At 33.5% G+C, this 22,994-nt stretch overlaps 1 protein-coding gene across 4 annotated transcripts; it reads left to right on the top strand.

The window, feature by feature from the left end:
• The first annotated feature begins 2,350 nt into the window (after positions 1-2,350).
• LOC115969542 (protein LNK1) lies at positions 2,351-22,073 on the top strand. Of its 4 annotated transcripts, XM_031089212.1 has the most exons (9): positions 2,351-2,581; positions 2,992-3,043; positions 4,087-4,204; positions 9,813-10,393; positions 10,520-10,871; positions 11,590-12,234; positions 13,063-13,208; positions 21,404-21,539; positions 21,631-22,073. In XM_031089212.1, the coding sequence occupies exons 3-9, from the start codon at positions 4,181-4,183 to the stop codon at positions 21,736-21,738; spliced, it is 1,992 nt and encodes a 663-aa protein (XP_030945072.1). In that variant the 5' UTR covers positions 2,351-2,581; positions 2,992-3,043; positions 4,087-4,180; the 3' UTR covers positions 21,739-22,073. The 4 variants fall into 4 exon arrangements, with proteins under 4 accessions (XP_030945072.1, XP_030945073.1, XP_030945074.1 ...); XM_031089213.1 differs by lacking the exon at positions 2,992-3,043; XM_031089214.1 differs by lacking the exons at positions 2,351-2,581; positions 2,992-3,043; positions 4,087-4,204 and adding an exon at positions 7,787-8,074.
• The last annotated feature ends 921 nt before the right edge of the window (positions 22,074-22,994 follow it).

Here is a 22,994-nt window from a genome sequence, read left to right as displayed (position 1 = left end):
GTATTCATTCACTTGTCAGTGTAAAAAAGAAAACGTCAAAATCTTAAATCCACGAGTTGGGCTTATATTATGAAGTCAATTAGGTGGGCCATACAGCCATACAGCCCAAGACATTTAAACACACGGACGAACAAGACTGTAGCAGAATAAAAAATGATAGAGAGGTCGGTAACTCTAACAAATAGTCGATTGTCAAACTGCCAAACAACCCCTCTCCTCTAATGATTATTATAAAAAAAATCTAAATTTAATTTCACAATTTACTCATTTGTACGATATTTTTTCTGCCCAAAAGCAACTTACATGTGACTCACTACTACTTTTTGTTCATTCTCACAATCATAAACAAATTGTGAATTTAGAGTGAGATTTGGATATAGTACTTTATGCACTGAACCGACAAGATATACTAGCCTAATTAAATACGCTTTACACATGCGATAAGACACTTTTTTTAATTTATTTTGAGTTTAATGTAATTTTTCAATTTAAATTTATTTATTATTAGTGGGGTTATATAGGAAGAAATTTTTAAAAAACTAAGATTTAAGATTTGAAATGAAGTAAATTACTGAGTTTAGTGTGTGTTAATTTTTAGGAAAAAAGTTTCTCTGATTTTTTTTTTGAATTTTGTTGAATTACAATTTTAACCCCATTTTTTTAAAAAAAAAAAAAAAAATTTAAGGATAAGGATTATCTAATCAGGTTAAGGATATTTTTGACATTTTTTGAAACTATAATTAAAATCCTCTTAATATATAGAGAAGAGATACAGTAACAAACACACGGTGCGAACAAGACTGTAGCAAAATAAAAAATGATAGAAAGGTCGGCAATTATAACAAATAGTCAATTGCCAAACTGCCAAACAACCCCTCTCCTCTAATGATTATTATAAAAAATCTAAAATTTAATTTCACAATTTACTAATTTGTGCTATATTTTTCTGCCCATTATCAACTTAAATGTGACTCACTACTATTTTTTGTTCAAACTCACAATCATAAACAAACTGTGAATTTAGAGTAAGATTTGGATTTAGTACTTTATGCCCTAGACCGACAAGATATACTAGCCTAATTAAATGCGCTCTACACATGCGATAAGACATTTATTTTATTTTATTTTGAGTTTAATGTAATTTTTCAATTTAAATTTATTTATTATTAGTGAGGTTATATAGGAAGAAATTTTTAAGAAACTAAAATTTAAGATTTGAAATGAAGTAAATTGTTGAGTTTAGTGTGTGTTAGTTTTTAGGAAAAAAGTTTATCTGATTTTTTTTTTTTTAATTTTTTTGAATTACAATTTTAACCCCATTTTATTTTTATTTTTTAAGGATAAGGATTATCTAATTAGGTTAAAGATATTTTTGATATTTTTTGAAACCATAATTAAAATCCTTTTAATATATAGAGAAGAGATGCAGTAACATGTACTTGACACGTGCCCACTTTCAAATTCTGACAGGTCTAATACATAAGAGCACCATATCGAAACTGGTTTCATGAGATTAGGTATGAGAATAATAGTGTCCTTATATTATCTATACTATTATCTATATCTATACTATTATTTAAGAGACTTTTCCTGTTTAGATTTCTCATTTTTTTTTTTTTTTGGTTAAAAAATGTCCTTACATCCCTATGTTTAAGTAGGGATAAAACTAAACGATAATTTGATAAAAATACACACTAACACCTACTAAAACATTGCCTAAAAATAGGGTTACTTTCATATTAATTTTCAAATTGTTTTATCCACTTATAAATTAGATTCTCAAAATAAAAATTATATATATAAAATAAAAACACAAAATTTTTGTTTTGCTACAAAATAAGACTACTAAAATAAAATAAAATAAAAAAATCTCTTCGAACGCATGAAGCACATTTAATGAGGCAGTCCTATTATGAACGTAATTTGTTATGAAATGATTGTAAAGGTCTCTTATTATTTTACTAATTTTTTTTGTTTTAGTTCGGAATAAAATATAAAAGAATTGCGAATAAATCCCCACCACGTCTTCGTGCTAATCCACGCGCGCACTCAAACCACGACACGACGCACTCCGACCACCACCACTATATTCTCTCCTCTCTCTCTCTCTCTCTCTCTTTTCTCCCACCCCAACATTTGGTCCGCAAGGGACACGTGTCAAGTTTCCAGAACCTACTTAAATTACGTGGACCAATAAAAACATCGAAACTGATTGGATCTCATCGCCCACCTCTCGTCCACGAATTCTGATATCCACCCCCTCGATCTGCTCGCCACGTGTCCTCTTCTGTGTCACCCTTTTTATTCACCCTAAATAAATTATTAAAATATTCTCTCCATAATTTTTTTTTTTTTTAATTTTAAAAAAAGAAGAAAATTCTCTCTCTCTCTCTCTGAGCTTCTTGTTGTTGTGTGAGAGAAGAAGAGAACTCTACTCTATTGAAGCTACGAGAAAGTTACTTACCTCATCGAAAATCGGAGAGCCAAAATTTTGATTTTCTCTCTTTCTTTCAATTCTCTGACTTTGAATATCGGTTTTTCCGGGAAACAAAGGCTTTTGGTTTTTTTTTTCACTTCACAGGTGAGTTTTGTTGCTCTGAGCTAGATCCATTTTTGTACTGCAAATTTTCTGCTTAACTTTTTTTTTTTTGCATGTTTGAATTGTTTGGTTTATGATTTATATACTTAGATTGGTTGCTGAGAAAATACTGGAAATGAAAAGGATGCAAAATTTTTTTTTTGTCGATTTAATTTCTTTATAATGAACAAAAAAAGTAGGTCAAAATTAGTCTAATAGTATCTTCTGATTTTTTTTTTTTAATTATAATTTTGACAATACTGATGTATAAATGCTCTGATTGGTTGCTGAGAAAATTTTTGGAAATGAAAAGGATGCTAATTTTTCTTATTTATTTAATCTCTTTATATTGAACCAAAAAAAAAAAAAAAGGCTTAATTTAAATTTGATTTTCTTTCTTTCTTTGAACTCAGAGACTCTGAATTTTAGTTTCGCTGGAAAGAAATTTTGGTTTTCGCTTTTCAGGTGAGTTTTGCTGTGAGATAGATCCATTCTGTTCTAGCAAATTTCTGCTTCTGATTAACTTTTTTTTTTAAGGTTTAAAATTTTTTTTTTTTTACCATTTTGTGCATGTTTGAATTGTTTGGTTACTGAGAAAATACAGGAAATGAAAAGGATGCTATTTATTTATATTGAACCAAAAAATAGGTCAGAATGAGTCTAATAGAATCTTCTGATTATTATTATTTTTTTTAATTTTAATTTTTACAATTTTGTGCATGTTTGAATTGTTTGGTTACTGATGTATGCTTTGATTGGCTGCTGAGAAAATATTGGAAATGAAAAGGATGCAAATTTTTTTATATTGAACAAAAAAAAGTCAAAACGATTCTAATGGTATTACTGTTTCTGTTTCATTAATTTGTGCCTTTTCCTATTATTATCGTTAAAAAAATCAAATTAGGACAGAAACTGTAAAGCTTTGTTTGGTTGGATTTTTTACCTGCAGTAAGTGTTGGAAAATTCACTTAATTGAACTTCATACGGTTATTATTAGTTTGGTTGCCAAGAATATTTTCTCACTCTTTTAAAAAAAAAAAAATATTATTATTACTTTAATTTTCAGTAATCTTAGGGTTTTGCATATTCTTCTTCTTTCCTGTTCTCAGAATGAAAAGAATCTGAAATTATTTATCTATTGGGTTTTGGTTGGAAATAAATTTCTAGTTAAATTTGATAAAAACAATTATAATGCTTAATTTGATCTGTGTTTTTCCTTCTCAAAACAAAATAGGACTCATAGTACCCTATTTCTCGGAATCCAAACAGGTATTCACTGTCTGAGTATCGGTTTGTGTTTCAGGGTGTTTTTTTTGGTAATCCTGTAAGATTGTACAAAAAAAATTCTATGCTTATTAACAATCACGTTGCTCCTAATTGGCTAAATTGAGTTTAATTGTTTTTGGTTGAATTGCACTGCCTTTTCTTTTATAATCAAGTTACTTTAGTTTTATCAGTTTTGCAACGTGATCACCACTTATGTTTCCTTGGTTTTTTATTTGATGCAGGAAGCAAAATTTGGCAATAGAAATTTCACTATAAACATGACATCATTTCAATCAACTGCATGTGTCTGGGGTGGTGGATAGAGGATCTAAAGGAATGTCTGACTTGTACATGTGTGAGGTAGTATATGTTTTATCCATTCAGATTAGTTCCATAATTTGCAGATTTCTTTTCTATAATTCCCATAGATTGTAAAACTTGGCTTGAAAGATTTTAATTATGTGTTTGGCTTCATGATTTTGGGTGGTCATAATAACCTTTTATGTTGATGGTTAGGAAGATTTCCTATAAATAAAAAGAGACTTTGAGAAGTTTTAAAAGAGCCTTGAGATTTTTCAACAAAAATATAACCTTTATGAATTTTCGCATGCTTTCTTGAATGAGAAAAATGAGAAATATATATCATGGTAAGCTCTTCTGATCTATATATAGGTACTTTAGTGCAGTCTAAAACCAATGAATTAGCATTTGGCGCTTTACATGTGGTGGAAGGTTATTTGAAAATGTTTCCTCATGTTAGTGGTTTTGTGGCTTCTCCTTTCTACCATGAATTAACATAATTGCACATTAGTTGGAAGGCTATTCCATCTACATATGTCTCATCTTCTTTGTTATATGGTCTTCTATAATTTTTTATTCTATAAGAAAAAAAAAATTCCTTTGAAGGCATAGTTCTGTCACCTAAGGTTCTGAAGGAATAGGTCAACTTTCTCTTTAAAGAGTAAAAAGCTGTTGATGTAGTTATTTCATTCTTATTTATTTTTGGTGCTTGTGAAGAGCGCTAGAAAAATGATTTCTGTAATGTGTAATTAGATTCTTTGGGGTACTTGAGAACTAGTGTTATAGAGGAATGATCTACCGATTATCCTTTTATTTGTGCTCAGCTATTTTGCTTGGAAGAATTAAGAACCGCTCTGCAGCCCATGCTGTGTGCTTTCTCATCCTCTAATACTGCATCTATTATTTCATTTTAAACTTTTAGTTACTTTTATGTTACTCATATGGGTTATGATAAATTCTCTGTATTCTAATTAACTGGGATCTTCTAGGCCTTCTCTCTCTCTCTCTCTTTTTTGCTTGCATTACCAATTGTGTTACCTTCAAGCACCATGTACGATTTTGTATGTTATTTATTTATTTCTTGGATAATCTTAGTTCTTGCGGTGATTGGTTTACATCTTCCATCTTATGCTGTTATGCATCAATTAGTGTAAATTGTTTAGTCTTTGATATCTTCTAGATGTTATGGCTTTACTTTAATTCTCCTTATAGATCCCCTACTGTTGTTTTAAGGGTCTTCAGTTATGTATGATTAACATTTGCTAACCTTGGTTATAAACTACCTGATTAAAAAATTCCTTAGCATATAAATTAGTATTTATTTTAGTTTTATGGTGAAATCTTTTGGGCTCCATTGCATAGATTTTTTCTTATTCAAGCAGTAATTCTATTACTGATTTGATATCACATTCTCAATTGTTATCTTCAATTGTACTTTTGATCCACCCATCTACCACAATCAGGCTTTTGCACATTCAAAGTTCAAAAGAGTGGAGTACAAAGAAATGGTTGCATTTCTTTGTAATTCCTACTGAACTCCATTTATACACTAATTTATACTAGTTTCAACAAAAGTTGCTTTTCCTTCAACTGGACATTAAAAACACATTCTTTTCAGAAGAAACTTTAGCAGCTTCTTGGTTTGTCTATTTTTCCAACCTGTTTTTCCTTTTCTCCTATTCCTTTTCTTTTATTCTTTAATTTTGAGTTTTCCTTCCCTCTTATTCTTCTTATTCTCTTCTCGTCTCTTCTCTCTCTCTCTCTCTCTCTCTCTCTCTCTGTTTAAGGTCTTGGATTGAAGAAAACAAAATGTTGCTGAATTGTGGGTGTGTTTTCAAAACTTAAGTGATGTTATGTATAAGTTTCATAAAATTCAAGCACACCGCAGATAATCATGTTTTCAGGGAAAATATGCAGATATTAGCCTACCATAGTAGTACGTTTCACACATGCACCATTTTAGATGCATTCTGGGTTCTGAGTTAGTAGACTCTAGATATAGTGTCACTTCTTTCTGTTCGATTTACAGGATTAATTTGTGAGGTTCTAATAAGTCAAGAGGCAAGGCCAAAAGGAACTGGCTAGAATCTTAATTTAAAGCTGTGTACTGGCATAGTGAATTTCACCAAGTAGCATGCAGAAGCTCAGGATATCTGTTGTTTATGCCAGGAAGAAATCCCATCCACTAAAAGAATAATTATTGATTAGCAGGTTTCTAATCTTGGTGCTAATTGGGTAGCTTTTCAATTTGATTTGAGATTCACAAGGTTTTCCATCATTTTCATTAAAAAAATTTGTGATTAATTTTTCTTGTTCTTTTGGGTTTTAATCTTGTATACATCCTGTGTATTAGGGTTACACTTGTTTTCTAATGATATTCATTATTATTTATTCCTCCCCCCCCCCCCCAAACAAAAAAAAAAAAAAAAAAAACAAAAAAACAAAAGAAGAAGAAAGTTTTGTAGCGTCTTGTGGTTATATCAAGTGTTGTATCCAAAATGTAGATGTGGTAGACATATTGCACAAAATTGATGTCTAGAACTATTGTGTAGGAAAGGATTTTATATATTTCTGCTTATTATACTTGTCGTCTTTAAAGAGTTCACAAGGAGTGTAACTTGACATTGGGAGGTTAACTAATCCTGTCACCAAAGATATCTATGTAATTGTGGGCAAGGATGTTATGCCCATTGTAAATTGATGTTGATATCAACTAGGTTTGATTTGACAAAGGTTTTTTCTGGAAAGCCTATACTTTCTAATGAGACAATAAATGACTTATCAATTGTATGAAATACTTCATACACAATGGAATTAAATTTCCCCGAGTTTTCTAATTTCTTTTTTTTCGATGGCAATTGTCTTATGTCATTTGCATTACTTTTTTTCTTTTTTCATGTGGTGATTTTTAGCATAGCCATTTGTGTATTCTAATATCATATAATCTTTGGTTGTTATACACTTATACTCCTTGAATTGGAACCATTAGAAAGAAATTTTCTTGACTATGAAATAAGGGCACTTCTAAAAAACAAAAGTCATACCTAGTGCACAAAACTTCTACTTTTGTAGGGTTTAGCTTCTCCCCAAAAAAAAAAAAAAAAAAAAATTTCGGGGTACAATTTCCCACCAATCACCTCTCCCAAATAAGGGAACTTATCAAGTAATATATTTTAGATGCTTTAATTAGTAGGACTAGTAGTTCCCCGTATTTTATCATTTTCTACAATCTGTGGTCATTTAGGCATGTATACGTGTAGTGAAGTAAATTTATTAGGAAAATGTTTGAAACAATTTTACTTTAAAATGCTTTGAGTGGTGACTTAAACCGCAAATAGTTGATAACTTGTGGAACAAAATGTTGTGCCTTCCACTTATCCGCTAGTTTCATGGGTTCTTGAGTTGATCTTTTGAGGACATGATTGTTATGTCAAGAGAGGGGGGACACGATGACCACATCTATGCAATACCCCAAAAAGACTAATCAAAACGCCTTTTGTACGGAATATAGCTCAAAGCGATTTAGTACATACCAGATGTGGGATTAAAGCATGCTTGCTTAATGTCTTCACAATAAAATCTTGAATTCTTATTACTTATCAAAAAAAAAAAAAAATCTTGAAGTCCTTTGCTATAATGAAGTACCAAAATCTCTTCCACCCAAATTCCTAGCATCTTTGTTAGGGGAATAAATATTGGGATACAGTGCCCGTAAGCCACTTGCTGGTATTGGACTGGTTATGATACTAATTTCCAGGACAAGGGACAGGCCAGCTTCATTTACATGATAGGCCAAAAGGATTAATAATAATTAGAGCTCATCATACTCGCTTATGTAGCCAAGATCAACCTGGTGTACGCCCACTTCGGACCCAACAGGCTTCCATGCACCCTCACAATACATAATCTTTGGCTTCCTTCTTTGTGATGGTGTGTTTTTACATCTTTATTTGTCTGATTCCTTTGATTAGATTGTTAGTGATTTTATCTTACATTGGTGAATGTATATGTTGCATTTAATTGGTTTTGTGCTTTGCTGTGTTTATTCTCATGAACACATTGTATGTTTCTTTTTCCATTTTCATCAATAATAATTCTTATATTACCTATCCAAAAAAAAAAAAAAAAATATATGTTGCATTTAATTGTTATTTTATTTCCTTGTTGGATAATCTTTGTATATCCTTTGAGGAAATTTCTTTTGTACTCAACAAGTTCTCAACCTATGGTTATTGGTTAATCATGAGTTTGCGAAAAGATGGATTTATATATGCATGCATATCATACCTGTTTTACACAGCTTGCATAGTTTGTAGTGCACTATTCTCACTATCAGCATATGGACTCTGCATCATTAAAAATTAATACTCACACTTTTATCTTAACTTCTTTTATAGCAGTTGCTTTAAATTAATGATTGAATCATGAAAATCTACTTGTGAAAGTGTTTTTTTGCTCCCCCCCTTGTATTCATCAGGTTATGAGCACTAACTTCTATCATTCTGATTTGTGTGCTTGGATTGGAAGACGGCTTAGTGTCCCTTCTTTATTGAAGGTCTTGACTTATATGTTGTTAAGACTTAAGATTGTTCTAGAACTAGTCTCACTATCTCTTTGACCTAGTTTTATTTATTTATTTATTTATTTTTATTATTATAAAGATTTGGTTTGGTTAAGGTTGTTGCTTGTTATATATTAATAAATTTGAGATTAGTATATGTGCTCATACTAAAAATAAATATTAATTAATTAATTGCTGTATCTCTGCTGTGTCGTGTCCTAGTTTTTCATGAAATACCATGTCGGGGTGTTCTGCGTTGTGTCTTATTAACCGCATGCCTTCCATATTTTTTGGTGGTCAAATTCCTCATGTTGTCTTATTTCCTTATACACCAATGTTCCATTTGTCTTAAAATTTTTGGGTATGTTTGTTATGTTCATACTTTAGTTCCAAGGGGTGATAAGTTTGATCCCATGTCTATTAAGAGTGTTTTCCCTATGGTAATTGCATGTTCAGAAAGGATAGAAATGTTATTTTCAAATCTTTGACATCATTTCATTAGTACTGATCTCATATTCTTTGAATCTATTTCCTATTCTTCAATTATCCCAAAAGCTTAAGCTATTTGGATTTGATAAATTAATCATTTAACTACATACTTCTAACAAACCTCATGAAAGGAGGAATAGTCCTTATAAATCAATGTGTAATGTGCAAACTTGCAGAGATTTGTATCACTTGATTTTGGAGTAAGGTTTGTCAATGTTGGCATCTTAGACCTATTTCTTTTGGAAATAGGGTTAAAAATGTAGCTCCATTTTGTTTGATGTGTCAGATTAGAAACAAAGTGGGTGATGCCTCAAGCAATGGGAGGAGTTCTTCAATGTTGGCATCTTAGACCTATTTCTTTTAGAAATAGGGTTCAAAATGTAGCTCCATTATGTTTGATGTGTCAGATTAGAAACAGGAGGGCCTTTGAAGAGTTAGAGTTGAATATTAAGAGGTTGAAATCCCAATTTGTGGGGTCTCTCTTCTTTTGGATGTCCTTGGATGGAAGTTGACTGTGGAATATGTATGATTTTATTCTGATGAATATTTCTTTGACTTTTTCATAGTTCCTGAATTGTTTCTAGGATGATGACTAAAGTTTCTGTCATGATGTTACAGCTTGAAGACAATGTATGGGATGACTTTGATGAGAGTGGTGATCATATAGTGCCTCGTCCTGGTGACAAATGTAGGGACCAATTTGCAGTACAGGGTGATAGCCATAAGAAACCACGGCGTGAAGTAATTGGTGTTACAATTAATGCTGCTAATGCAATTAAACATAGTATTTGGGAAAAGGAGGAAACGAACTTACCAATTCTGACCAAGGAATACGCAATGCTGGAAAAAGGTTCATGGTCTCAACCACCTGACGGCATGTTTTCTTCTTCATGTGATAATGACTCACTTAAGGAAGTGACAAGTAATCAATCTGATGAAATGAGGATGTCTAGACATTGTTTCGAAAGTGGAAACACTGATTCTGGTGGCAGTGAGTCGTGTGCCAATGATCCTATCTTAAGTGACAAGTGTGCAGCAGTTGATGATAATCTGTACCGTTATTCACTCAGTAACATATCCCAAACAGATGATGATCTCAGCTTTCTGGACAATGATCGTGAAGACAAAGAAAGTAGTGATCTCTTATACTATTGGTGGCCGAATATAGAAAATTTTGAGGATGTTGACAAGATGTTTAGGTAGTCTTCAAAATCCTTCTTTAAATAGTTTATATTTTCTTTTCCTTCCCTATTTGTGTGACATTAATACTGGATCTCTTTGAAGTTAATGATTTAGTATTGATATCTGTTCTTTTGATCTTGCAGAAATAGTGATTCAACTTTTGGATTAGGGTCTCTTGGTAATGAAGAGGAGTTGTGCTGGTTCTCATCTTCACATGCTACTGAAGTATCTGAAGATGCATTGAAGTCTGACAAGAAGTTTCCAGGTCATGATGCAAGTGCAATGAGAAGTATACCAGAACATCATGAAGTTTCCAGGCCAAACAATGCAGTTATTCCAATCAATGATTCCAGCAAGAAGTGTGTTTCCATGGGTGAGCAAATGAATTCTGAGACCTCAGATATTGATGACCCCACCACTCTTAGTCAGTTATCATTTGTTATGGGGTCAGATACAAAAAGTGAGAGTAAGAATGGCTTGACGCCCAAAGACCAGGTAAGCTTCTGTGAATTCAAATTGATGCTTATTTTTATCCAAAAAATAAAAATAAAAATGATTGTTAATTTTTAAAATATACTCTATATCTTGGGAAAAAAAAATTGTGAGATTCCAATATATATATTGCAGTCACTTGACTTCAGTGATAGTATTAAATTCAACATTAAATGTCATCCAAAAAGAAAATGAAGTTCAATATGAAACCTATCACCCTGTTTAAAGGCAAACCCCCAAAAAGAAAGGATTACAGCAACTTACAAAGCAATTTGTTGTAACATCCAGACCAGGACCACTAAATTTTCACTTCAATTATGCTTTGAGACTGTGGTTGGCAACAAAATATTAAAATAAAATGCACCTAGTGTATCTTACACAAAATTTGCAATTTAAATTCATTGTAACTTTTGGTGTTTAGGTTATACTTTTCTTGAACTTGCTTCCCTTGTTAGTACCTTTTCCTCCTGTTAGGTAGAACACTTATATATTATTTTAATATTCTCTCTCTCTCTCTCCCCCCCCCCCCCCCCCTCCTTTTATTCTGAAGCTTACATATCTTAATTTCACATAGTTCATCTTTGAAAAGGGATTTGGTATTTTTCTTACATAGAAACTTAAAGTGCTTAATCTATTTGAACATCTGACAATCACATATCTGTTCTCCCTTTTTTCTGTGAAGAACCTTCAAAATTTTGACAATTTTATGATTACATGACAGATCAATTTTCATCGAAAGCAGTCAAAAAACCAGAACCAAACAGAAGGGAAAAGAAAAGATCGTCATCTGGAAAATGGTGTTTCTTTGCAATCGCATGAAGTTTTTTCTTCCCTTGGAATTCATCAACATAAACAAGACACAGGACCTGATACCTTGAGTTATATGCAGATGCATGTACCCTATATGCACTTAGACTATCGTCATCCTTCAGATATTTGTCAAACAACATCAGGTAACAGATCTGATAACAATGGCCCCCCATCTCCTTCTCCTAAGGAGTCTTCCTATGCATCAAATCCAGTCCAGTCCATGGAGAGTTCTCATGGTCCTTCACTTGAGGTTCCTGTGAAAAATGAAAAGAGAGAAAAACTACATTGCTGCCAGGATTTACAAGCTCCAAGTACTAGGAAGTCTAAACTTGTAAATATGACTACTCCAATGGCATTTGGTCTACCTTCAGCTCAGAAGCAAGCACGGCTCTCGGAAAATGAGGGTGAAGCCCATAGTGAAGTTGGAGTTACCAAAGGAATTCCAACAGAATTTGATTCTTCAAATGCACAGGAGAGCTCTTGCATGAGCTCTGCGTTGGATGAGATCTCACTAGAAGCAACTAGTTTTCGCCAGCTTCAACAAGTCACGGGACAGGTAAATGATATACTAGAGTTTTGAGTATGTTGTTACTTTTAAATTTATCATGGTAGCATGAGAATCTATGAACACTTGAGTGCTGATGTGTGAAATGATATATTACCTTATAATGATATAGTATTTGTCCATTGTACTTAAGAGCTGAATTACACCATTAACTTCTGATACTTGAAAAGGTAGAAAGTGCTAAAATGCATAGCTCTACTATTTCAATTTTCTCAACAAGTGGCAACAGAAATGTGGGAGGGTAAGTAATTTGGGGTGGTTTGAGAATTGGGATCAGCATTCTTAATTCAGACCTCAGGCTAATAGTTAGGAACTGTCATGTCCTGTCTTAAAGCTCAAAATGGCTTTTCATTTGCCCCTCCAGTCCATGATTAAAAATAAAAAAATCCCAAACCAACAGCCCATCTTGCATGATCAATCACATACTCAATGTCTATTGGTATTTTCCCCCAATTTATGTTTTCTCACAATGATGGAGTTATATAAAGATTTACGTACTCAATGTCTATTGGTATTTTCCCCCAATTTATGTTGTCTCACAATAATCGAGTTATATAAAGATTTACGAGAGAACTTCAAAATATTAAATGACTAATAAGCACATATATTTATAGAACACAAACCCCATGTCTCATTATTTTTTTTATTGTAAAAAAGTTATCACGTTAATTTTTCTTTCTTTTGCACTATATTTTCATCATAGGCTAATGTATTGCACATACATTAATAGTGTGCTATTTAATTTTTTTTTTTTTTTTTCGTTTTTTGATAATTTTCAAATTGACTGTGAGCTGAAATCCTGAAACTACTTGAATTCAGTTGGATATCAGGACAAAACTGTGCATAAGGGATAGTCTATACCGGTTGGCTAGAAGTGCTGAACAAAGGCATAATTGTGCAATGATTGGAGGCAATGGAGATGACAATGATGGAAGTCGGGCATTAATGGTTCAAGAGACAAACAAGTATGCAATAACTGCTTACTCTCAGTTTCCATTTTAAATGCTTGCTAAGGTCTAATACTATTGTCTGAGTTTTTCCATTGCTCCTTGGTCATGTGTTATTACAACCACAAAGTTGTTTTATTACCCATACGTGGGATGGGTTGAATTCAGTTTGCCAACCTGTGATTTAAAAATTGTAATTTACCCACTCTAGGTTTAATTCCTTAATCATAAATTAGCCCAAATTAGTTAAAACTTGCATGTTTAATCCCGTTTTTTGAAAAGTAAACGTATAAAACAAAATAGCAACCTTATTACAATCTGAATAATTAAATTCTTGAACCTAAAGTATTTACAGAATATACTTGTTAGTGCCCTAGTCGCGTATGTATAATAAAACCAAAATGTACTCTTTGAATGACAAAATTTGGCAACCTCAACGAGGTCATTGTTGTTGTTTTTATTTTTATTTTTAAAATCATCTCGTATGTCTTATCCCTCTCCAAAGTTAATGGATGGAAAGCCCTAGAGCTTATTACCTATGCAATAAAAATGACAATGGTCAAGCATATCTAGACGCTAAAACCAGTTTTACATTGGAGACAGATTGATTCCTTCATATATATTAGAAAAGAAAATCTAAACAGGCTATATGAGCCTGCCCTATTGGAACCATGATTTAGGATAATAGTGTCATGCGGAGAGCCCAAAAGAACTAGCAGGTTCACCTACTATTATTTTATAATTACAGTTCAAGGTACAAAGCTCCAGCACACTAGTACATAAACAAGGAGACTTGGACATGCGTTACATTAGCTCTCACACTAAGATCATTTATCCTCATATACAACCTAGGCACCTTCACACAAAGCCTGTCCAGCAGACTTGTCATGGCAAACAACCTACCATTCCCTCACATATCATCAACACTCATGGCTTGCATGAAACATAAATGCCTCTGTTCATAGTTATAAAAAAGTTGGTAGCTTAACTAACTTTAAGTTTCCATATTCATGTTTGTAATAGGTTCATTTCTTCACAGCTTAGAAAAAAAAATTCTAAATAAGCCATATGGGCCTACCCTATTGGGACCATGTTTTAGCTTTTAGAATAATTAGTGTGTCATGTAGAGAGCCTACAAGAACAACAAAACTCACCTATTATTACTTTACAAATACAGTGCTAGGTTTAAAGTCAAGCACACTAGGACATTAACAAGGACACTGGACACACATCACCTTAACTCTCTCACCAAGATCGCTTGTCCTCACTCATATATGGTGTATAAACCCTTACACAAAAGTGTGCACGGCACACTTGTCTCACCTAATTACTTACCTAATTCTCTCTCACCTTCACTCAAGACTCAAGGCTTGCATGACACATAGATGCTTCTTTTCATAGTTATAAAAGGCCAATGTCTTAGCCAACTTTTAGTTTCCTTATTGCTCCAATGCGGTTTTATCTTCCCATGAGAGGAGATATCGAGTGGTAAATGAAGATACTGCAGTAGAGGGGAGGCAGTGGAGAGACTTCTGAAAAGAGAGCTGTGTCGAAAAGGGAGTCAATGTTTTTGATGGTTCAATATCAATGGAATCTGGTTGAGGTTTGGTTATAGTTCAATATTAGGAATCTTGGAATCTTATGAAAGCTTTTTCAGAGTCTAACCTAGAAGATTTTTTAATGAATTTTTTTTTTTGATGGATTTTTTAATGGATTTTCATCATCAAAGAAATATAATATGCAAAAATATTATTAATCAAAATTCTCTCTATTTGCTGCCAAAGACCAAATCAAGATCATATTACTTTTAACCTAGGATGCACGGACGTGGCAAAACGGCTGCTGCACCCACGTCCGATGCAGCGACGCCACTGCCTGCGCGTCGGTGCCGCATCCTTTTTTTTTTTTTCCCTGACTCACACTGACTCAGGCCGATTCGCACTGAATCGGGCTGATTTGCGCTGACTCGGGCCGTATCGGGTGAAACTGCCAGGCCGAAATTCAAAGACTTCTCCGGGCCGTAGCGGTCCATAACTCACTATTCTTCGTCTTCTTCTTCTTTGCTTCGTCTTCTTGAGTGAGTTCTGTTCTGTTTCTTTTTTTCTTGAAGAGTTCTGTTTCTTTTGATAAGAACAACTTAAAAGCTTAAAAGTTGTGGCTCTCATGCCTCTCTGACCAAACATGTGAGAGCCACATCTACCCTTTTTTTTTCTTTTTTAATGGGAAGCTACACCTATTTTAATAGGTACCACATATATCCTTAATTTTATTTTTGAGTTGACCAAATACGTGAGTCACTAAGCCACATCTTTTTATTTTTATTTTTTTATGAGAAGCCTCATCTATTTTAATACCTCGGTCATAATTCAAGTGTCAAAAACTTTATTATTATATAAAAGCATGCTTAGCAATATATAAAATATATAAATAAAAATATTTTTAATAATTTTTTAATCGCCACACCTTGCTGCACTCGCACCCTATTTTTTCAAAAATTACCGAGTCCCGCACCCACACCCGCACCTGCACCCGAGTCTGGAAACGCATCCGTGCTTCATAGCTTTTAACTAAAAGAGGAAAGTATCTCCTAATAACTGAGAAAATTCAAATTACACTAAAAGAAGAATAAAAAATAAGTCTCTTGACCAAGCAATTAGAAATTCCATAGTCAAACAACTAAGTCTCTAAGATTAGTTAAGAGTACCCATAAATGTAGAACTTCCTAATTTTATATTTGAAATTAAGACACTAAAACTAAACTTGTTGATCTGGCAAACTTTTGATCCTGCCAACACTAGTAGGATCTCTAGGGATTTATTCGTGAACCAAATGATGTGGGTGACTACTTACCAGAGGCTAAATAAATGGCATGTTTGAAGTCTTAAGATTAGTTCAATTTTGACATGAGGCCTAATTCACTTGGCAAAAATCGAGGCCTAGTGCACTTAGAAAAAATGGGCCTAAGGCCCCTTCTACCCCCAAAATTTAAAAAGGTGTTAAGGCCCCCATTACATTAACAAAAGTGCCCCCCCCCCCCCCAAAACCAAAAAAAAAAAATTAAATTAAAAAAAAAAATGTAGACTGAAAATTGAATTTTTAATAAGAAAAAAATATAGGTGTGTTTTGCATTCTTTCCTTTACCTCCAAAAAGGCCCTCAATATTTAGTCAATTTAAATCCAACCTCGTTGAAACCCTAAACAGTTTCACTAAAACAATTGTTAGAAGATTGCCTAATAATCATTGAGAATCAATTTTCCCGTCAACTAGAGGTTTTGGTTTTGTAAATCAGTCTTCAATACAGTAGGTATACGTTTGGATTGGGCTGATATGTCTTGTGTTTCTGCATTTTTGGCTTTTTTTTTTTTTTTTTTTTTGGGACCAGCGCCTCTTGCACTCTCATGGGACATGGGACATGAACAGTGCATTAAGGAAAATGAACAGTGTTTTCATTAATGAACAGTAACCAAAATTTTGTTTTTGTTTTTTTTTTTTTTTTTTTTCAGTTTTCAGCAAAATAAGCGGTATCCAAATGCACCCTAGATTACACTATTTAGTGAAGTTGAAATAACTTCTTTAATAAGTTTGATTCTATTATTGTTCTACACTTTAAAATTTATTTTAGTCTTGTCCTGTTATGATTTTACATTATAATTTTAAGTGGATTAGCTACTATCAATGGAAAAAGAGATGCTAATAAATCCTAAATACAGAAACTTAATTAGTATTATTGTATCTCATAAAACAAGACATTAAATGGATTAGCCACTATCAATGGTAAAAGAGATTTTAATGAAACCTAAATACAAAAACTTAATTAGTAATATTGTATCTCAATTCTCAAAAAAACAAGACAATTGGTTTTTTTTTTTTAAATAAACTATGATATATAGTTAAACAAAAAATATTTATGCATTAAAGAAAACTCCACTGAAATTTACTTCCTTAGGCCTCAAAAGGCCTAATGCAACACTTTTGTTGACTAATTTGGATACAATACAGTGCTCTATTTACATTTTGTATGTAGCTGGTGGTTCATTTTGTTTCTGTTTTCTTTCCATCTAGCAGTTGAGGGTTTGTCAGTGATTTAAAAAACTTTTTGGACATGGACGGTACTGGTGGGCAATGGGTCTTCATATGCAAGTTGGTTTTTGTTTGTTATGTTTTGTGTACAATAGTTGGATTTTAATACTAACTTTGTTAGCAATCAAAGTCCTACTAAGTTAGGAAAACATGAGTCCTTAAGTACTTTTATACATAAAACTCCTGAAGGGCTTTGGTGAGATTCCATATTGTGGGGGTCAAAAACACAAGAGCTGAAGAAACACTATGGCTATTCTTGATCTACACAACTAATTTATAAAAAGTATGAGTCAGAAACCCACAATGGGAGAATCAAACAGATGATTAAAGACAGAAAAGACTGAATCACGGCTTTATATGGACAGAATAAGTATTCTTGAGGGGAATACAGAGATAAAGGAAGATGAACACTGCTACAAGCTCCTCACTTTCTCTCTCCTAGTTTTTCTCTCAATTTTTCTGGATCCCACTTCCTGTTGTTCCCCTTCTCCTTTTATAACCCCTCTCCTCCTTTAGTTGTCCTGCTCTTTAGCCGAATTTTTGGGGTGATACCTGTCCCATCAGCATGCATTTCTGCCATTTTGTGATCATGAGGGCAGACTCTGGGGGTTGTCCTCCCTGTTCAGGCCAGTCAATTAGCCATTAATGCGGCTGACATTAGGTGAGAGGAGTCCTAAATGTGAAGGTGACTGCTGCATTGGGTTTTGGTTTTTCCTAAAGTGTTCCCGTGGTAATCTGATGAAGCGAGGCCTTCTTGGTAAAACGGATGGGCATACGATCGCACATCGTTGGGAACACGGGTTCCACAGGCTTCCCGGGCATGGTCCCCAGCTTGCATCTTCTGGACAATGGACTCCCTTAAATCCCCCCAGGTTTTCGGGCTAACGCCTTACTGTGGAAGGGACGGCTTAGTTTTTCTTCCTTGGGTCAGCGTCTTCAGGGTAGACTCAGGTCTATTCCCCCACACGTACCTATGTCTTTCTCCATCATTTATTTATTTGATTTTGTTTTCTAAAGATCTCAACAATCAACTAATTATAAGTTATTTTTATAAAGAAGAAATCCTTTCAATTAGATTTGAACTAGTGTCTGGATTAGGGTGTAATTGTATACATATTCAAGTTGCTACTCACATGTATTGATGTTGGAGAACAGTTCAATTTGGATTTATGGTTTCCCTGATTGATATTGGAAGTTGAAGTCTTAAAGGTTATGGGTTTGTTGATGAGAAAGCTATTCTAAGAATTATTAAGTGCATTAAAATCAAAACACTGCCCAAAAAATTAAAAAGAATTCTTGCCGGTGGCTACTTATAGTGCCTATAAAAGGTGTAAACTTTATTTATTTTTAATTATTTTTTAGTCTTGATTAATTATGCGTTTGTTGAGGTTTTCTTGCATAGATTTTATAATTGAATGGGGTTGAATGGGGTATAATTGGGTCTAGTTGTAGTTTAAAATTAAAAGTAAGTTGAAGAAGCAGAAGAAAGGAATTGGAAAACTTGGAGTCTCCTGGGGATCTTCTAAGTCTCTCTCCTCAAAGAATTTCAGTGGAATCTTACCATTAAAGAAACCATAATATGCCAAAAAAATTTATTGATCAATGTTCTCTTAAATGAGACATATATAATATATTTTGATTGAGTGATGTTAGGGATACTAAAATTTTATTACATAAAGCTTACAAACTGATGTGTCACCGATCTAAAAAAAACAATTCATTAATTTATTAGGCGGGTGAAGCCCACCAATCAAATTCATTATCACATCATTTTGTAAGTTTTATGTAGTAAAACTTTTAGTTCTTTTAACATTTTTCTTTCTGAATTCTCTTACTCCTCAATGCTAGGACTTGGACTCCTAAGAAAATTAAATTACCTAAAATGGATCACAATAAGATCCATGTACCATAAGTACAGTGCACGTGTAGTAAATTTGAAATAATTAAATACTATTAACTCCTGAAAAAAAAGGAGCTTGCCTTCAGCTATCTAGTGCAAAGAAACATGAAAATAAGACTAATATTTATAATAGTCTATAGAGATCTCTCAGTAGGCCTCACTTAGAAACTAAACCTAATTTGAAAAAATCTTTGCTCGTTGAGCTTGCCTTTTTCTTTGAACTTTTGTTATCCTGTGCTTCCTAAAATATTTTATGGAGTCTTAGATTCAAGCATTTAATTGCAAAATTTTATAAATTGAAGCATAATTGCCAAAATTTCATAAATTGAAGGTAATTGTCAAAATTTCATGAGTTCTCTGTTGTTTCTATTATAAAACAAAAATACATATATAGAAGTAAAATCCTAACAGAATTTAGAAAAAGATGAAATTCTTAAATATGAAAGGAAATAAATCTATTTCCTTATACGTTCTATTAAGCAAACTCTCTGGTAATTTTCCATCTTCAACTTTTATATAGAATATAATTAAAACTTTCGTTTTCTTCTATTTTTTAACTATTTTGTAAATAAAGTTATCTCTCAGTTGCTCTATTTTTGTCTCTTGTGCATAATTTCTCTTTCCTCTCTATCTAAAAATTGCCTCTGCCACATGCCTGCATGAGCATAGGCGTGTGCTGGTAGACTAGTAATTAAAAAAAGAATCTGAAAGATCAAAGTAAACCCTTTATAGGGATAAATTAAAATGGACTCACAACTAAACTACTACTAACCTAGGAAGACACAGGAACGAACACAGGCACGAACATGGGTACGGTTACGACATGGCGATACGAGCTATTTTTGAAAAATTATAACATGACATAGCGGGTACGACACGGGTATGGCATCTCAAATGAAGTGTCTATACTTCCTAGTAATAACTCCTATGCTAAACCACTAGTTAGTAAAATTAATAACTACCTCAAGAATTTGTATCAAATTTTGAAGGCAAGGGACTCTCTACTGAAGTCACATTCACATAATGTACATTGTTTCAGTCAAATAATAGTTCTATAAAAGGTATGGGAAAAATTCTAGTCGCCCCCACCACCACACATACATCCTCCCCCCCCCCCCCCCCCCAAAAACAACCAGACTGCCCATACATCAAATTCAGTAGTTTTTAAAGGAAATACATATTAATATCTTGAGGAAAAGAAAGATCAATGCTTTAGGTACAAGGTTTTGGTCACTGGTCAAATCAATGTGCTGGTAGACAGCTCCCCTTGCTGACGGAAGGATCATCGTTGAAGGTATTACAACAGCAAAAGGAAGTGGTTATTCACAAGGTGTAGGAGTTAAATACAAACATAAAAGAGAACTCATTGAAGAGCTACTGTAACTTGCCTCGAGTGTTGAAAGAAGAAATGTTCAATATGCATACTCTCTTGCTAGGGTTGAGAAGATTGAAGGAATGCCAGCCAAAATGAACCCATTACAAATAGCCAGTCTTTTTTCAAGCATGTAGGTTGTAGGTTAGCTGATTGATTGATAGGTGTTGCTCCCAACTACAGGGTGATTTTTTTTTTTTTTTTGGCAGAGTAGGGGCACATAGTAAGAAGTAAGAACCTAAATAAGTAAGCACCCTATTTATCAACAAGAGCCGGCCCATGGGTCTGACAACTTATTAGAAGATTTTTCACGTCTGTCTCGTTTTTTCCCCTCTAATAATCAAGTGAAAAAAGCTACCATAGTTTGGATATTGTACATGCTATTATAGTTGTGAGAGAATAGGGTGTTTTTAATTTTAATTTTTTATTTTAAAACTGGCTTCTTTTATTAATGTATTGGTCAGTGGTTTTTGTACAATTTATTTAGGATTCAATGTTTTATGCAGTTTTTAATCCCTTCAGGGTTTATTACACAAGTCTTGATGAAAGCCGTTTAACCCATAAGTTGTACTTGAGTTGATTTAGCATCTCTCTCTCTCTCTCTCTCTCTCATGCATGCCTGCATAACTTCCTCTATTACTCTAGATTAAAGAAGTAATTGGCTAAGTGTTCTGTAGCTTGGATTCTTTAAGTTAATGAGTTCATTGTTCGTGCTAATTACCCTGAATGATTTTATCTCTTGTAGTTGCTGTGTAGTTGTCAAATTTGTTCTTGTTGCACAGTAGTTGTTGAATATCAGCTAAGAATGTACTTCAGTCTTGGATTAGCATTTTCATGCTTTTGATAATGACCCTGTTCAGGTGCGCTGGCATTGATGATATGGAAACTGGCACAAATCCTATAGATCGCTCTATAGCACATCTACTATTTCATAGGCCTCCAGATGCATCTGTAATGCCTGCCAACAATGCAATGTCTCTCAAGTCTCATGCCTTGGTAAGCTTTCCCACTTTTATTGCTTAAGCTGGAAGTTACTTCAGATGCCTTATTTAAAACATTAGGCTTATTTGTGGATCTTAATTAACAGATTCATGGGGCTGTTACTAGTCCACCTGCAATGCCTGAGACACTGGTTTTTAAGGAAGATACTGTTCCAAGTGCGGATAAGAAGACGCTGATGACTGACAACAAATAAGGAAAAATAAATAGCATGAGCTCCATTATTGTGATATATGTCTATTTTTTAACCAACTTCAAATCCTCATGTATAATTATCGTTTGAGGTCCACCATAGATGTGAGGTTTGAATCTCATGTGTTAGATATGCTTTTTTGTCTGTGTTGGTGCATATCCTTAGCATTTGACAGGGCTATAAATTGTCCATCTGTTACTAATATTTTCGTGCATCTCAATCTCACCCTGATAGTATCAGTAATTCCTGTTAATTCTACCCATTTGTATTGCTACTTGTCAGCATTGGTATCTTGAAGTTTCCTTAAGACATGCCTGATAAATTCTTCTAGATTTCGTTTCTTTTGCAGATATTGTTGGCATCCTCCTATACATGGATGAACTAATATTTGAGGACCAACATACCGATGTAATTTTGTTGAATTTGGTGACTTGCATTACTCACCTTGAAAAAAATTGGAACAAAATGGTTACTTTTAGTTGAGCTTCAAATATGCCACATGCTTAGGGCTGACATTCTGATCTAGCACATGCCAACTATAGTATCGTGCTCAAAAAAAGAAAAGGTGTCATCATGTATACTTGCATAATGCCATCTAATGCTTCCTTTAGGTTTGATACACATACATTATACATGTTCACTTATGTCCGTTTCCTCTATCATTGTTTTTCCTTCCAATAACATGGCTTCATTAACAAACTAAAAAGCTCCAGATCGTTCATAAGACAAATTGGAAGTATCAGCAGCAAGTGATGGACAGATAGAGCTGTATCAGTTGTGCAAAAATTGGTGAAGTATGAAAGAATCCGGAGTCTAGATTCGTCCAGGCTTCGCAAGGTAAAAGGATCTTGTGTTTTGGTTGCAAGCAAGACAGAATGTGGGAGTCTCTTAGGGTCCGTTTGGATTGAACTTATTTTTGCTGAAACTGAAAACACTGTAACAAATAGGTAAAAAAACGTGGATGATTTATTTGGTTGAAAGTATTGTAGCTCAGCTGAAAGTTCTGTTGCAAATAAATACCAAAATTTTACTTTGAATTTTTTTTTCACTCCTCACCGTACCCTAGCTAAGCCTGTGCCAAATCACTTCATTAATCCCAATTTTGGACAAAAATCTAGGGGCCTTCCTCTGGCCCTCCATGACTTGAACAGCACAAAACCGACAAAAAGCTTCTAGTTCCTTAGAGTCTTTCTAGTCAGCTCCTTTATCATGACTACCACCGTCCATCGATTTCTTATGCTTAACCATTTTTGTTACAA

Source organism: Quercus lobata, chromosome 11 (assembly GCF_001633185.2).
Source record: "Quercus lobata isolate SW786 chromosome 11, ValleyOak3.0 Primary Assembly, whole genome shotgun sequence".
In the NCBI taxonomy this organism is placed as follows: Eukaryota; Viridiplantae; Streptophyta; class Magnoliopsida; order Fagales; family Fagaceae; genus Quercus; species Quercus lobata.
Note: the sequence above shows the minus strand (reverse complement) of the source record. Positions and strands in the feature narration are given on the sequence as shown.

Coding starts and splice junctions, on each gene's coding strand:
- LOC115969542 (XM_031089213.1), top strand. CDS start 4,181: ATGTCTGACTTGTACATGTGTGAG. Junction 10,872..11,589: donor GCTTGACGCCCAAAGACCAG/GTAAGCTTCTGT, acceptor ATTACATGACAG/ATCAATTTTCATCGAAAGCA. Junction 13,209..21,403: donor ATGGTTCAAGAGACAAACAA/GTATGCAATAAC, acceptor GACCCTGTTCAG/GTGCGCTGGCATTGATGATA.